We start from the raw sequence: 14,257 nt of genomic DNA on the forward strand, positions 1-14,257 counted from the left end.
TAAAAACCCCAGACTTGGCTGAAACCTGGGGTGGGGGGCTATCTGACTCAAACTACCTACTGAGCTCTATTCATGACTTTTGTTTGTACCCATTAAAAAAGAATCAATTTCTTTTTTTTTTTAATCCTCAAACATTTAACTGTAAGTAAATATTCAAGACAGGTAAAAAAAAAAAAATCATGCCAATCACGGTTACTAATATTTTAAAACTTTCACTTTGCTTCCAGTTCCCTGTCTACCTTTTCTTTTTTTTTTTTTCTAAGACTTTAAAACTTCATTTTATTTTATTTTTTAAAATGTTTATTTATTTATTTTTGAGAGAGAGCGTGCGAGTGAGCACAGGGGAGAGGCAGAGAGAGAGGAAGACAGAGAATCCCAAGCACAGAGAATCTCTGTGCTGTCAGAGCGAGGCCCCATGCAGGGCTCCAACACATGAAACGTGAGATCATAACCCGAGCCGGTATCAAGAGTCTGACGCTCAACCGAGCCAACCAGGCACCCCTCCCTGTCCACCTTTTTTTTTTCTTTAAGTTTATTTATTTATTTGAGAGAGACAGAGATAGGGTGAGTGGGGGAGGGGCAGACAGAGGGGTCGAGAGAACGAATCCTAAGCAGGCTCCGAGCCACCAGCTGTGCAGAGCCCGCTGTGGGACTCAAACTCACGAAACCGGGAGATCGTAACCTGAGCCAAAAACCAAGAGTCAGACCCTCAACCAAATGAGCCACCCAGGTGTCCCCAAAATATATTTTTAAGATACATAAAAATATATCTCTAAAACTCAATCAGAATACAAATAACTCCATGTTAAAAAATAAGAAAAGATCTCAACACACATTTTGCCAAAGAAAACATACGGACAGCAAACACAGGACGCTCAAAATCATTGGTCATTAGGGAAATGCAAATTTTAAAACCCCAGTGAGACACCACAACGCAACTAGCAGAATGGCTAAAACTAAAATATCTGGCCAAAGAAGTGTTGGTGAGGATGTGGAGGAACCAGAACTCTCACATCCGGCTCCTTGGAATACAAGATGATGCAACAACTTTGGAACGTTGTATGACAATTTCTTTAACAATCAAACATATAGCTACCATTTGGTCCACCAATTCCATCCCTAGATATTTACCCAAAGTAAATAAAAGCATATGTCCCGTACATAGACTTGGACATAAATGTTCACAGCGGCTTTATATGTAACAGCCCAAAACTGGAACAAATGGATCCAAAACAGATGACCACAACCAAACTGTGGTGTTATCTATACTGTGGTATGTCTATGCAATGAAATACTGTGCAACGATGAGAAAGGAAAAACCTACTGACACGTTCCACAACATAGTTGGAACTCAAAATAATTATGCAGAGTGAAAGAAGCCAAAAAATGGCTTTGTACTGTAAAACTCCATTAATATAAAATTCTAGGAAAACCAAAACTAATGTAGAGTGACAGAAGGAAGATGAATAGTTGCACTACCCAAAGGTGAGGTGAGTGGTGGTGGGGGGTGGGGGGGTGGGGGAGTGGATTAAAAAGGAAAATAAGGAAACTTCCAGGGTGTGACAGACATGTACATTATCCTGATTATGGTGATGGTTTCCCATGTGCATACACATGTCAAATTATATACTTTAAATATGCATACTGTATGTCCATTTTACTTCAAGTTTAAAATGAAATGATGATATATAATATATATATACATGAAAAGAATATCATTTATGTAGCAATATGTAGTATACTGAAAGTGAGTTGCATATCACATATCATACAGAACAACTGAATTGGGTAAAAACAAACAAAAACCCCAGGAAACAAACCTAGCATCTAAGTACTATAAAATCCCTTAATCCTATTTATAGCATGCTGTTGCTAGTAACTGCAAAAGTATTTTCAAATAACACACTGCTTTTATGTCAAGAAAGGCTTCTATAAATCTGCTTCCCTAGAAATTGTTATATAAATAATATATTTATAATAATCATATTTTCTAAATAATTTGGAATACAAATTTTGACAGATGGGACGAATATCAATAGCAACTACAGAACACTTAAAATCGAGACAGTCCTGTAAATTCCAAGATATATGTTACAGTACAGGCTGTTAAAATGGCCACCATATTGTAAGAAGCAGAAGCCGCGAGTAAATGCAGTATTTTGCACTGAGCTGCTTCAGGCAGCCGTTACCTAGAGGCTGGGTTGCAAATACTCTGCCCTCCTTGCAGTCTCTGAATCTTAAGGACCTGGGCCTGTTCTTTTAATTAAAAGGCTAATCAATGCTCTACTGACATTTGGCTAATAACCATTTTCCCCATATCCATATGACATTCAAATTTCCCACATAACAGTCTATGAAATTACCGGAAAGTAAGACTATTTCACGTGGCAACTTCTTCAGTAAAAAGGTACTTTTAACATACAATATAGAAATTAAAATATACTTACAGCAGCTACAGGGATAAGAATCTCCACAAATAAACCAGCAAGTGCATGCTTTATATCTTTATCTTTTACTTCTAAGAAATACTGAGCACATTCCTGGAGGGGCAAAGAGGTATATATTAGGTTTAAGAAGTTTTAACATCATGAGAAGTTTGTAAATACTGCGATTTTACCAAAAAGCTAAAGTCAAAACACACTCAAATTTAAAAAGAAAGTAAATTCACACCACTGGCAATTTAACACTGGAACTAAAGAATTACTAATGATGCCATGAATATATATATATGTGTATATATACACACATATATATATATATTCCTTTAGTAATATATATATGTTTCCTTTATTAAGTCACGAAGAGCAAGCATAACCACTGTTAGGCTAATTCCAATCACCGCAATGGAGAAGGTATATCACCTGCATGAACTGAAATGATGCTTCAAAATCTTCTACAGGATACATTTTTACTCGAAAAAACTTCATTCCCATTATTAAGCTGATGATGCTTTGTACCACATGGGGACTTTGTTCCTTTTGCCGCAGTTCTTTCAATTCTGTCACAAACTTCTTCCTCACAGCCTGAAATCTTTAATATACATGAATACATAAGTGGATAGGAATTCAAAACACTAATGTCCCACATGATACTCAAGGTTGAAATCAAAAGAGACTTTACGTAAACATTATGTCCCTTCTCTACCCTCATCAAACTTACTAGAAAAGCACAGAGGGAAATAAAGTTATTTGATATTATTCGAAATCTGCTGTTCCTTTATTTTAAAGTTAGAAGTTCCTTAAGAAGATATAATAAGATGTCTTTATTCCTACAACATCGTCAATACAGCTCCATTACCATTTAATCGTTAATAATCATAGTCAAATCAAATCAAATAATCTACCCCATAAATCTGATAGTGTCTCCAGTTTGTACTCCTTTTTATAAAACCTGTAATTTGAGTTATAGGAGAACGGATTGGAGACTATAAATGTGTTCAAAGACATGAAGCAATCAATTTTAGACTACTATCACTTAAAATTAGTTTCTCCTTATACTGGAGAAAAACTGAAGGAGACGAGTGGGGCACACGGTCTCACACAATGTGACTAAGCTCAAGAATCAAAATGCTTTCAAATATAAGCACCATCGTGGATTCAAATGACCACAACTGGTAAGTCTACTAAGATTTTTCTCTGCTTACATTGCAAAAAGATACTTACAGTTTAATAATCAAAAATACTTAATTTCCCCCCTTTATTTATTATGAAACAGCTAAAGATTTTACTGTTAGTGTTACTGGGGGAAACCAGTTTTTGAAAAGTTAAAATGGGAAATGAAGCATATTTTCTAATCGTTATTGACTACAGAGGGGAAAAAGAAAATTGCGTATTAATGAAATATGGATACATGATAGGAAATATTACTTAGCCATTTCCATTTGAGTCTTGGAGAATATAATGCCATTTCCCACGAATATATTCTTTTGCATTTTAAAAAGAAAATATACAATGGATAAAAACCTTCCCATCGCAATAACACTAGAATCCAAGGGTTTTTCTCTTCTATTAAATTTCTCATAATAATGATTAGCCACTACACTCACAGGAACCAAACATTAACAAGAATTGTACTTGGCTTTTTAGAATTTAGAAAGGGTTTTATCTGATGATTTCAGGACCAAACACTTCTTAAATGACATCTAAGAAAATCTGAATTGATAATTTTTTACCTTACAAATTTCCCAGTGGCAACAAAGGAAATTCAAACTCTTCCATAGTCTTATGATCAACCACAAGATACTACAGATAAACTTTTCTACTCTTTACTATAATGATGGTTCAAGACAATTCAATGGGTTAACTCCTAATGAATAACACCTTTATGGAATCATCTAGTATCTTCTCTTTCTTTTTTGGAATCTCTCTACCTATCCGAAATTCTATTTAGTGTTAAATAAAATGATTAGGAGGAAAACACTGAGATGCCATCTCAGAAATAAAACCATTCAACTAGAAAGTATTAAAAGTTGTTATTGAGTTCTTAAAAAACAAACAAACAAAAAAGGATGTGAAAAAACACTTCTCATACAATAGTTAGAAATAAATAAGGTAAATGTCCTGACTATTCCTGGCACTTTTCTGACTTCCTCAATTCAGACATTTATGGAAAACCCCAAAGAAATGAAAACACGTTGTATACTTAATGTACGGATATTACTTTAAAATCCTCTAAGAAATAGAGCAGCTAAGTAATAAAAAGTGGAGGAGACTGCAAAATAACTATGAAAACAATTAGATCTAATGCTGTCATTGTCAATTACAATGAAGCATTCTAAAATACAACTGAAATCAGTGATGTAAATACTTACTTTGATTGGGCAAGAACCCCTATCACCTCTGCATATAAATCTGCAATAATATGCACATTCCCAGTGTTGGTTCCTGAATATCTGAAACAACAAGAGAACAAATGTGCTGTTAAGTTTTTCTATAAACTCTCTTTTACATAAATCTGAAAGTTTCTCATCAGAGGGTTACAAAGTTTTTTTCTGAAGAGTCATCTATAGAATAATAAAAACCACACAAATTTTCGTCTAGCTCTGAGTTTTACTTTGTCGTGAAATTTAGCCTTCTAATTCTTAGAAATCCAATCAACAGTTTTAAGAATTATTTTAATAAAATCTTTCCAATGGGGGTGCCTGACTGGCTCAGTTGGTAAAACAAGAAACTCTTGATCTCAGGGTCATGAATTCAAGCCCCTCATTGGGCATGAAGCCTACTAAAACAAACAAACAAACAAACTTTCCTAGAAGCATTTTGTGTGGATTCGAAAGAAAGAAAGAAAGAAAGAAAGAAAGAAAGAAAGAAAGAAAAAAGAAAAAGGAAGATAAGTGCTTTGAACTCTAAAAACAAAACAAATGATCAGAGAGAGTTCAAATTATACTTAAACAGTCTAACCCTGGACTAGGAGAAAAGCAATAATCCCAAGTTAGTATTTTACTTACCCTTCCTTATGTTTAAAGTGCTTAAAAGCTAAGTTTAGAACTTCATGAACTAAGGGATCGGGCACAGGATGAACAGGAATCTAGAATAAAAAAATCATAAAATCAGCAAGAGCTAAGTAGATTATAAGTCTTATGAGTGTTCTCCACATTTCAACTAATTAAATCAATAGTCAGTTTTCATTTCCATGGAATGATCAATTACTAATTTGTCAATCTTCCCTTTTTCTAAGGATTCTATTATTTTCTCAGAGAATTTAGTTACTCATCTAATTTAATAACCTCTAAATTTAAGAATATTAGCTGTATAATCACAAATCCTTGAACTAGGCCCATAAAGGGGAAAAAGTAGTCGTTATTGCTGATTTACTGTAATTGTCAGGAAATTAAGACACTCACACGTACCTCTCTGCAACACCTATGGGAAAGCAACCTCTGGCTGAGCCAGCCACACATTCCATATATAGTCTGATTTTTCTATCATAAACAGTAGCCAAAATGACACCAACTTTTCCAACAATTTAAATCTTTGTTTTTGTTTAGTTCTTTAAAAACTATATGCTACTTCCAAATATGTAAAACAAATGAAAATATTTAAAACCAGAAAGTAAAATCCCTGTCCCTTCTCCCATATACAATCACTATTAATAGCTTGATACATATCCTTCCAGATTTTTCCTATCCACACCCACACACCTGATTTTTCTTAAGAAAATGATGCCTCCTCTTTCCATGGCAGTAGCTAGAGCTCCTCCTTTCTTTTCAATGGCCACATAATACTCAGTATATGATGTATTTAATGAGCTTCCTATCGCCTGCCATGTCATTCTAGATTTTCAATAATCAATATGATGTTATAAACATCTTAGACATTTTGGGAATGCAAGCTGGTGCAGCCACTCTGGAAAACAGTATGGAGGTTCCTCAAAAAATCAAAAATAGAACTATCCTACGACCCAGCAATTGCAGTACCAGGCATTTATCCACGGGATACAGGTGTGCTGTTTCGAAGGGTCACATGCACCCCCATGTTTATAGCAGCACTGTCAACAATAGCCAAAGTATGGAAAGAGCCCAAATGTCCATCGATGGATGAGTAGATAAAGAAGATGTGGTGTGTATATATATATATATATATACACACACACACACACACACACACACACACACACACACACACACACGCAATGGAGTATTACTCGGCAATCAAAAAGAATGAAATCTTGCCATTTGCAACTACGTGGATGGGACTGGAGGGTATTATGCTAAGTGACATTAGTCAGAGAAAGACAAATATCATATGACTTCACTCATATGAGGACTTTAAGAGACAAAACAGATGAACATAAGGGAAGGGAAACAAAAATAATATAAAAACAGGGTGGGGGGAAGAACAGAAGAGACTCATAAATAGGGAGAACAAACTGAGGGCTACTGGAAGGGTTGTGGGAGGGAGGATGGGCTAAATGGGTAAAGGGCACTAAGGAATCTACTTCTGAAATCATTGTTGCACTATATGCTAACTAATTTGGATGTAAATCTAAAAAAATAAAAAATTAAATTAAAAAAAAAAGAAAGAAACATAGGATAAAAGTCCCTGTCTTCCAGGGGCTAAAATATAAGGAAGAATTTCCCATTGGTTGTGATTTCTGTTTCTTTTCTCCTCTTACTTATACTTGTAGTTCTCTGACAAGTCTTAAATTTTATTTAATTTCTGATCACATTTTTTTTTTTTTACTGTAACAAATGTTAGAATGTTACCAATCCTGTATATATTTGATTTTTTTATGGAGAAAGTATTGTAGGCATATAATCATTCATTCATTCCTTTTATTACATACTTTTATAAATACTCATTTAATGCATATATTATGTAAGAAATTATACAGGCTCTGGTATTATAAAAAGTATAGGACATTGCCTCTGTCTCAAAGAGTTTATAATTTAGCTGGGGAGATGAGCTTAAAAGCTAATAATATTTAATGTGCATTGAATCCCGGTATGCAAGTACTGTTATTTTATAAGTATTTTATATGTAATAATTCATTTACTCCCCACAACATTATGAGGTAGGCATTATGATTATCACAGTTTTAATAGACAAATAAATTGTGGTGCAGCGAGATTATATAATTTGCTCGATGACTTACATCCTGTAGGTAGCAGAGCCAGGATTTCGAGACTTAAAACTGGACTCCAAAACAGCTGCCATAACACATTAGGTACTTAAAAAAATGAACTGTTTAAGGAGTGTTTATTGGAGGACCCATCATATGCAAAGCTGTCTGCTAGAAAGTGAAATTTAAATGTGTATAGGACGGTTCCCAGTTTCAAGAAATTTACAGTCTTCATATACTTAACATTCGAATGATTGTTATGGATTAATATCTGAAAAACCCATGGTATATCACATGACTCCTACAGGAAAAAATGCATTATGAGTCTCAAACAATTTGTGTATGCATTAACTTTAGGAGCACTTTATTGCCAGGTGAGAACTGGCTCTATGTTACATATAATTACATAGCAAGCATTTAAAAAATGTTTTAACAATTGGAAAATGTTTTCATATTCTTTTTAGAATATTTTCTTATTTAAAATGTTCACTGATTGTGAAATAAATGATCCTTTGGTGCTGTAAAAAAAAAAAAAAAAAAAAAAAATCTTCGACATCTAACTTTATATACTTGTATAGTTCCACGGGAAAGAGCCCAAAAGGAGGAACTGATGGATCAAAGATTTTAGGGGCACCTGGGTGGCTCAGTGGGTTAAGCATCCAACTTTGGCTCAGATCATGAACTCGCGGTTCATGGGTTCAAGCCCTGTGTCAGGCTCTGTGCTGACAGCTCAGAGCCTGTAGCCTGCTTCTGATTCTGTGTCTCCCTCTCTCTCTGTTCCTCCCCTATTTGCACTCTGTCTCTCCCTCTCTCAAAAATAAAGATTAGAAAAAAAAATTTTTTTTTAAAGATTACACAAGTCACCGCTGATATATATTCAAGTTCTAAATATTTGTGGCTGCTTCTGAGCTCACTATTCTATTAATTTTTGTATGTCAGTACCAAAATCATATGGTCTCCATTATCAGACTTTATAAATAAGTTTGCTGTCTGATACTGAAAGTCCCCTTTATTCTTCTTCAGAGAGCACTTAGCCACTTTTGGCCCACTGTTCTTCCATATTCAATCTAGAGTTACCCAAGTTACATAAAAACTGAGGATTTTTATTGGAGTTGCAGTGAATCTATAGATCAATTTGGAGTTAACTGTATTCTTCATTTACATGGAGTATCTTTTCGCTTCTTTAAGTTTTTGGCAAGGTTTTATAATTTTCTGTTGTTGCCCTTTGTTGTACTTATTCCTAAGATGATAAACATATGAAAAGATGCTTAATTAGTAATAAGGATGATGAAAGTACACAAAGTATCATTTTACACCTATTCAGTGGGGAAAAGTCTGACACCACCAAACAGCACAGATAATGTAAATGAATCAGATTTCACAGACATTGCTGGTGTAAGTTTAAATCAATTTTTTACACAGCCTACCATCTAGTGAAGCAGATCAAAGTATGCCACCACAAAAGGTGGCACTTCGGCTTGAGAATTATTTTGAGCTGAAGGCAACTGAGAAACAGCAGGTGCAGGAAGAGCTCTCCACCCTCCCCCTTTCTGCCTAAAAGCAGTCTCCCCTCCTCTTTCCTGTACCACAAAAAGAAGAAGACTTGGTAAGGAGACAGGTCTGCACAAACTTACTAAAGAGCCCTTATCTTCCATTAGTTTCCCCCATGTATTTTCCTTTTCCCAATTTACCACCCCTAGAAGCCCAAACATTTTTCCTTTGTCTTGTCACTTCACAATGTACTGCGCTTTGTTAAGTTTTGGGGCTTAACCATTCTTTGTGTATTCAACTTTTTCCCTATGAAGGCCTCCATATGCATATGTCATAAACCTTTTCTCCTGATAATCTGACATCTGTCAATTTAATCTGCAGGGCTCCAGGAATGAACCTAAGAAGGTGGAGCTCCAACGCACTAGCAGTTACACGCCTAAGAAAAAAATAATGTATAGCCACACACGTCATGGATTAATTCTAACAACATACTGTTGAGTGAAAAATGTTAAGTCCCAGAGGACAATATACGTATGATACATTTTTTTATGAAGCTCAAAGACAAGAGAAACTTAATATTCAAACATATAGGAAAGCATTTTTTTTAAGAGAATAATTAACATAAAAATCAGAAAAATGGTAAGAGGGTAGCCAGGCAATAAACCAGGAGAGATTCACATAATGAGACTTAAATTATAGGTATTGGTGGAGCTCACAGGTAATCAGTATAGTGTAAACAAACACACAGAGGTCAATGATGACAGTGTGTCTTGAGCCAGGATCATGATTTATCACATTCTTTCGCTGGAAGTCCAATTAAAACAAAAAATGCACGGGAATTACACATTTCCTTGAAAGGTTTAACAACATACATTATAGAACACTTCGCCAATAGGATACAATTGTAATAGAGATTTTAATATTACCAAGACAGCCACAAACTAGACTAGGGCAAAGAAAAGCTGAGAATTCTAATTATTCAGAGATGGTGAGAATGTTCCTTGAGGGTTTGACAAAGGAGAGATTTTTATTTAAAATAAAAATAATTTATTTTTTACAAAGGCAAACCAAGAGTCTATGAGGAAGGAGCTGAATTTAGCCCAGAATAATGATCAGGAGCTAGTTCAAAACTAGTAAATAGGTGAGAAACATTAGAAACAGTAACCACAATTACACTGTAATGAGAGACAAGAAACACAAGAAATCCAGTAAGTATTCATTGACCTGGATTCAGCTCAATGAGAAAGGTGACTAAACTCGCACAGCACAGAGAATACTAGCACACTTTTATTTATTTATTTATTTATTTATTTATTTATTTATTCATTCATTCATTCACTCATTCATTTATTTATTTATTTATTTATTTGAGAGAACGTGCACGCGCATGCACACAAGCAGGGGAGAGGGGCAGAGGGAGAGAGAGAGAATCTTAAGCAGGGAGTGGAGCCCAATGCAGGGCTCAATCTCATGACCCTTGGATCATGACCTGAGCTGACATCAAGAGTTGGATGCTCAACCCACTGAGCCACCCGGGTGCCCCTAGCATCACTCTTAAAATACCGTGCCAGCAGAGGGATACAGGGAGCTGACACAGCTTTGGAAGGTTCACAGTGAACTTTTACTCCAGGACGGAAGGCTATAGCTCTGTCTTGGCTAAGTGGATTGGTGTTTGTTGTTGACCAGAGGAGAATCAGAGCATTCATCGCAGATTTCCTAGAAATTGGGACTGTCCTGAAGGACTGAGCCTGGAATCGAATTTGAAGAAAATGCACTCCATCACAAAATCAAATAGGGATTAAGTGAAGAAGCAGCTGTAATCCAAACTCAACCTTAGTTCTCAATGAACCTTTTAAAAATAGTAGCCTTATGATACAGGAAAGAAGTTTACTTGTCTGTTGGTGGAAGTTGAGATTTAAACATCCCACGTTAATACTGCGCAGAAACTGAATTTATTCTACATAGTAAGGTTCAAGAATTCAGACTCTAGGGGCTCCTGTGTGGTTCAGTCAGTTAAACATCCAACTTTGTCTCAGGTCATGATCTCACAATCCGTGAGTTTGAGCCCTGCATTGTGCTCTGTGCTGACAGCTCGGAGTTTGGGGCCTGTTTTGGATTCTGTGTCTCCCTCTCTCTGCCCCTCCGCCACTCAGGCTCTGTCTCTCTTGCCCTCAAAAATAAATAAAACATAAAAACAAAATTAAAAAAAAAAAAAAGAATTCAGACTCTACAAGAACAATCTTAACCTTTGTCCCACAATGGAAAACTAAATTTTAAACCCATAATTTCTTTAAGCAGAGATACTTAACTAGGAATTTTATGACTGTATAATTATAAGAAGCTTTTAAATCTTTTATAGGCAAACACATCACCAAAAGCATAACAATCATGAATCATTGATAAAGGAATTTCAGAATACTGGCTCATCAATTAAGTAGAGGCACGACAATCTTTTACTTGGTAGTCTGAATACCTCTTTTTAGGAAAACACTATTATCTCATATTAAGAAGAAACTGAAAACAGTATTCCCCAAGTGCTCCTTACATCCACACCAAGCTGACGAACTTATTGTAAGTAAACTATATATAATCAAACCTTTATTCAATAAACTTTTTTTCATTAAAAATACAGAAAGATAAATGATAAAAGTCTAGAAAGACCATGGATTTTGGTTTGGTTTAATGAAACCAATGCTTCTCTTTTTACTGGTTATGTAACCATGAGGAAGTTTCCACTTCCCCATCTGTAAATGCACGCAAAAGATTGGAACCCTATCATCACTAGCCCGGAGAGAAAAATCGAGAATATTACAATTGGAGATTGATTCTTGTCCTCCCACCTTTTCCTTCTATCTCTCAAAGGGACTAGGCCAGAATTCTTACCTTCTGAGAATGTAGGGCAGACGAAGGGACTAGAATATAAGGGTGGAGATACTGAGGCAAAGCCTGGGAGGGAAAAATGGCAGGAAACCAGGGCCCATTCAAGAAGCAGGGAGGCACTGTATTCTCCCAGCCTGATCTTCCCTCGGTTGGGCCCATAAAATAGGCCCTAAGGTAATGACAACATTACTACAATCGAAGCTGCTGTCCCATACACCCCAGTCAGCCTGTGGCTACCCACTGAGAGTTAAAACGGAGCAGATATCCACCACCACGTGATGCCAAACTTTAGTCAGGAATAGGCTATTCTTGGATCAGTCAGCCTGACTTCCGGAACTTATTCCAGAATTCATGGTGCTAGTCATATGGGGCTGGCCCCAGACACTTCACTGACCTTGCAATAATGCAACACTGCATTTCTGTGATCTAATTTTTTATATTCCACTTACTGTGTGCTGTGTTGTGGTTTTACCATATTGCTTTCCTCACAGGGATGTTTAATGTGCTCCAGGCCGGAGATATGAAATACAAGTTAACGTAAACCTAAAATTTCTCCTGAACGGTCTCATTTGGTCTAGCTATGCCTCAAGTCTGACAATGACAGCTAGGGACACTACTTAGCCACGCTCTGTACTCTTTATTACTTACTACCCAACGATCGCCACCATCAACACTTTTTATGTGTCTGCATGGCAGGTATTAGTTAAGGATTTTTATAAATAGCGTTTGTAACACTTAGTCTTACAAGGTAGGTATTTGTCTCCTATTTGACAGACGAGGGAACCGAAGTTCAGAAGTTGGGTGTGTACCTCTCTAGAGTACACTGTGTGCTATCAAAATGCATTTAATAAAGGAAACACGTAAGGAAAGAAAACCTTCCAATTTTATCATATTATAGCCCAAAAAAACCCAAAAACAAAACCCACAGAAACAGGAAATGAAAGGAGAAATAGATCTCTTCTCTAATTTTTGGAAGAAAACAAGCACAACCTCTAAACATTTTAAGAATGAACATTATCAGGATGCACAGACATTCTTACAATCCCTACACTTCACCCCTTATTTTCAATAATAACGGTAATAATAATAAAAATACTCCCAAACTGAATCTCAAACACAAGGTGGCAGGGGTGGGGAAGAATCCCACTTGGATTTATAGAGAAAAAGTTCTCCTTTCATGGAGTAATATTCCCACTCACAGTATCCAGGCTTTTCAGATCTTGTCACTTGTGTGATTTTAGAAGCCGCTCTAACTCGACTTCAACATTCAAGAAGGATATATCTAGTAGACTCTGAAGAGCACCCAGGGGTGCCTGGCTGGCTTGGTCAGAGGAGCATGCAACTCTTGACCTCGGGATCATGAGTTCAAGCCCCCATTGCCTATAGAGATTACTTAAACAAATAAAAAATTAGAAAAACAAACAAAAAAAAGAAATACCCACGTTTTATTCCAAGGCTATTCCCACTACCACCTCTCAAGCTTTAATGCTTTTATCACATCTTGAAAGTGAAAAACAATAAAATCAGGTTGAGATTTGGATACTGGGGAGTCAGCAAAGCTCATTCATTACCTCAACGGCCAGTCCTCAATGCAAAGGGAAATGAACACATTCAGCCTCAGAAAAACCACAAATCACTGCATACCCTTCAGGGATACTCATCCACGTCTAAGATGCTAATGTTAAATCTGAAAATACTAAGGAGGTACTCCACCTTCTGATACTTCATAACAGCACTAATAAAACTAAGCCCAGAGTTGGCAGTGGTCACAAACCAAGTTTTCCAATCTTATTTGTTTCAATGAGTAAATGTCTGACTCAAATTTAAATGAAAAGAAAACTGCTTCAAACTTTCTAAATGTTTATGTTGCTGCTTAAACATGCTTTTATCATGGATTTGAAAGCCTTTGGTAGTAACCTGCTAAAATTTGCAGTTGGCCATGACCCCCAAATTATGTTTGACTTTCTTGAAAAAATAAAATCAGTCCTCTACCATCCTGAATTAATTCTGTTCCCACAGTGAATCATACTAATTTCATCTCATTTATACGAACTCAATTCTTTGTCTAACGTGTTATGATTAAAACTTTAATTTAATTTTCCAAGATGCTGGCCATTTCACCTAATTCTGTATCACTGATTTTACCATATTTTTATTATTAACAGGAGAAAAAGCTTGGGAGGAGAAAGTGAACTAGCTTTATAATCATCAGTGAGTCACAAAATTAACAATATTTCTTCATCTGCAAAATGAAAATAACATTTAATATTTATTGGGCACGTTCCATGTCCCAGCATTACTGTATAAAACACTCATGATTCTCAAA

General features: G+C 35.9%; 1 protein-coding gene across 13 annotated transcripts in view; it reads right to left on the reverse strand.

The window, feature by feature from the left end:
* The window catches only part of FRYL (FRY like transcription coactivator), a 267,113-nt gene that overhangs the window by 114,032 nt on the left and 138,824 nt on the right, over positions 1-14,257 (reverse strand). For all 13 annotated transcript variants that reach the window (XM_078446126.2, XM_078446130.2, XM_078446129.2 and 10 more), the window contains 4 exons: positions 5,447-5,526; positions 4,811-4,891; positions 2,862-3,030; positions 2,448-2,540 (listed from right to left, as the gene is read on the reverse strand). In XM_078446126.2, coding sequence (XP_078302252.1) covers positions 2,448-2,540; positions 2,862-3,030; positions 4,811-4,891; positions 5,447-5,526 — 423 coding nt within the window. The remainder of the gene's footprint in view (positions 1-2,447; positions 2,541-2,861; positions 3,031-4,810; positions 4,892-5,446; positions 5,527-14,257) is intronic.

The sequence above is a fragment of the Panthera onca genome, chromosome B1 (assembly GCF_046562875.1).
Source record: "Panthera onca isolate mPanOnc1 chromosome B1, mPanOnc1 haplotype 2, whole genome shotgun sequence".
NCBI classification, from domain to species: domain Eukaryota; kingdom Metazoa; phylum Chordata; class Mammalia; order Carnivora; family Felidae; genus Panthera; species Panthera onca.